This window comes from Pterocles gutturalis, unplaced genomic scaffold (assembly GCF_000699245.1).
Source record: "Pterocles gutturalis isolate BGI_N339 unplaced genomic scaffold, ASM69924v1 scaffold40160, whole genome shotgun sequence".
NCBI classification, from domain to species: Eukaryota; Metazoa; Chordata; class Aves; order Pterocliformes; family Pteroclidae; genus Pterocles; species Pterocles gutturalis.
In genome coordinates, this window is record NW_010144697.1 from 1 (window position 1) to 1,261 (window position 1,261).

The following is a 1,261-nucleotide window of genomic DNA, read 5'->3' on the forward strand; positions in this document are numbered from 1 at the left end:
AAAACTGGGGAGAGGGGGGGTGTCAGGGCCGCCACGGACCCCACGTGCCTCCCCGGGGACATGCTGGAGCCCCGAGAGGGGAAACTGAGGCACGGAGCAGGAACAGCTCCCTGCAGCTGCTGGTGGGACAGGGAGGGGACCCCGGCACCTGGCACCCAGCACCCATCCTGGCATCCTGCATCCATCCCGGTACCCAGCACCCCTCCCAGCACCTAATAACTATCCCCGCACCCATCCTGGCACCCAGCATCCATCCCACCATTCATCCTGGCACCTATCCTCGTACCGATCCCAGTCCCCAGCACCCATCCCAGTACCCAGCATCCATCCCGGTGCCTGGCACCTATCCTGGCACCCAGCATCTATCCCAGTACCCAGCACCCATCCTTGCATCCTGCATCCAACCCAGTACCCAGCACCTAGTAACTATCCCAGCACCCATCCTGGCACCCAGCATCCATCCCACCATTCATCCTGGCACCTATCCTCGTACCGATCCCAGTCCCCAGCACCCATCCCAGTACCCAGCATCCATCCCGGTGCCTGGCACCCATCCTTGCATCCTGCATCCATCCCAGTACCCAGCACCCCTCCCAGTGCCTGGCACCTATCCTGGCACCCAGCATCCATCCCAGTACCCAGCACCCCTCCCAGTGCCTGGCACCTATCCTGGCACCCAGCATCCATCCCGGTGCCTGGCACCCATCCTTGCATCCTGCATCCATCCCAGTACCCAGCACCCCTCCCAGTGCCTGGCACCTATCCTGGCACCCAGCATCCATCCCAGTACCCAGCACCTAGTAACTATCCCAGCACCCATCCCACCATTCATCCTGGCACCTATCCTCGTACCAGTCCCGGCACCCGGCATCCATCCCAGTACCCGGCATCCATCCCGGTACCCGGCATCCATCCCGGTACCCGGCACCCCTCCCGGCCCCTAGTAACTATCCCCACACCCATCCTGGCACCCGGCATCCATCCCAGGACCCAGCATCCATCCAGTGCCTGGCACCTATCCCGGCACCCAGCACCCATCCTTGCATCCTGCATCCATCCCAGCACCCATCCTGTCCCCCGTGCTGCTCCCGTGGCACCCAGCACTGATCCGATCCCATCCCCAAGCCGGTCACTCACTCTCGTCGGAGCCGCGGAAGGCCACCCTTGTCTGCAGACAGGAGTCGATGCGGCGGAAATGCCTGAACAGCGGCTTCACCTGCTTGTTGGGGGGGGGCGTCTCCTCGGCCACCCTGCGGGGTGT

General features: G+C 64.0%; 1 protein-coding gene across 1 annotated transcript; it reads left to right on the forward strand.

The window, feature by feature from the left end:
• Positions 1–730: 730 nt before the first annotated feature.
• Positions 731–898, forward strand: LOC104470311 (spore coat protein SP85-like; the record flags this gene model as incomplete). The annotated part of the gene is made up of 1 exon (XM_010085176.1): positions 731–898. A coding segment is annotated over one exon (168 nt), but the record flags the coding sequence as incomplete, so codon positions are not given.
• Between the last annotated feature and the right edge of the window lie 363 nt (positions 899–1,261).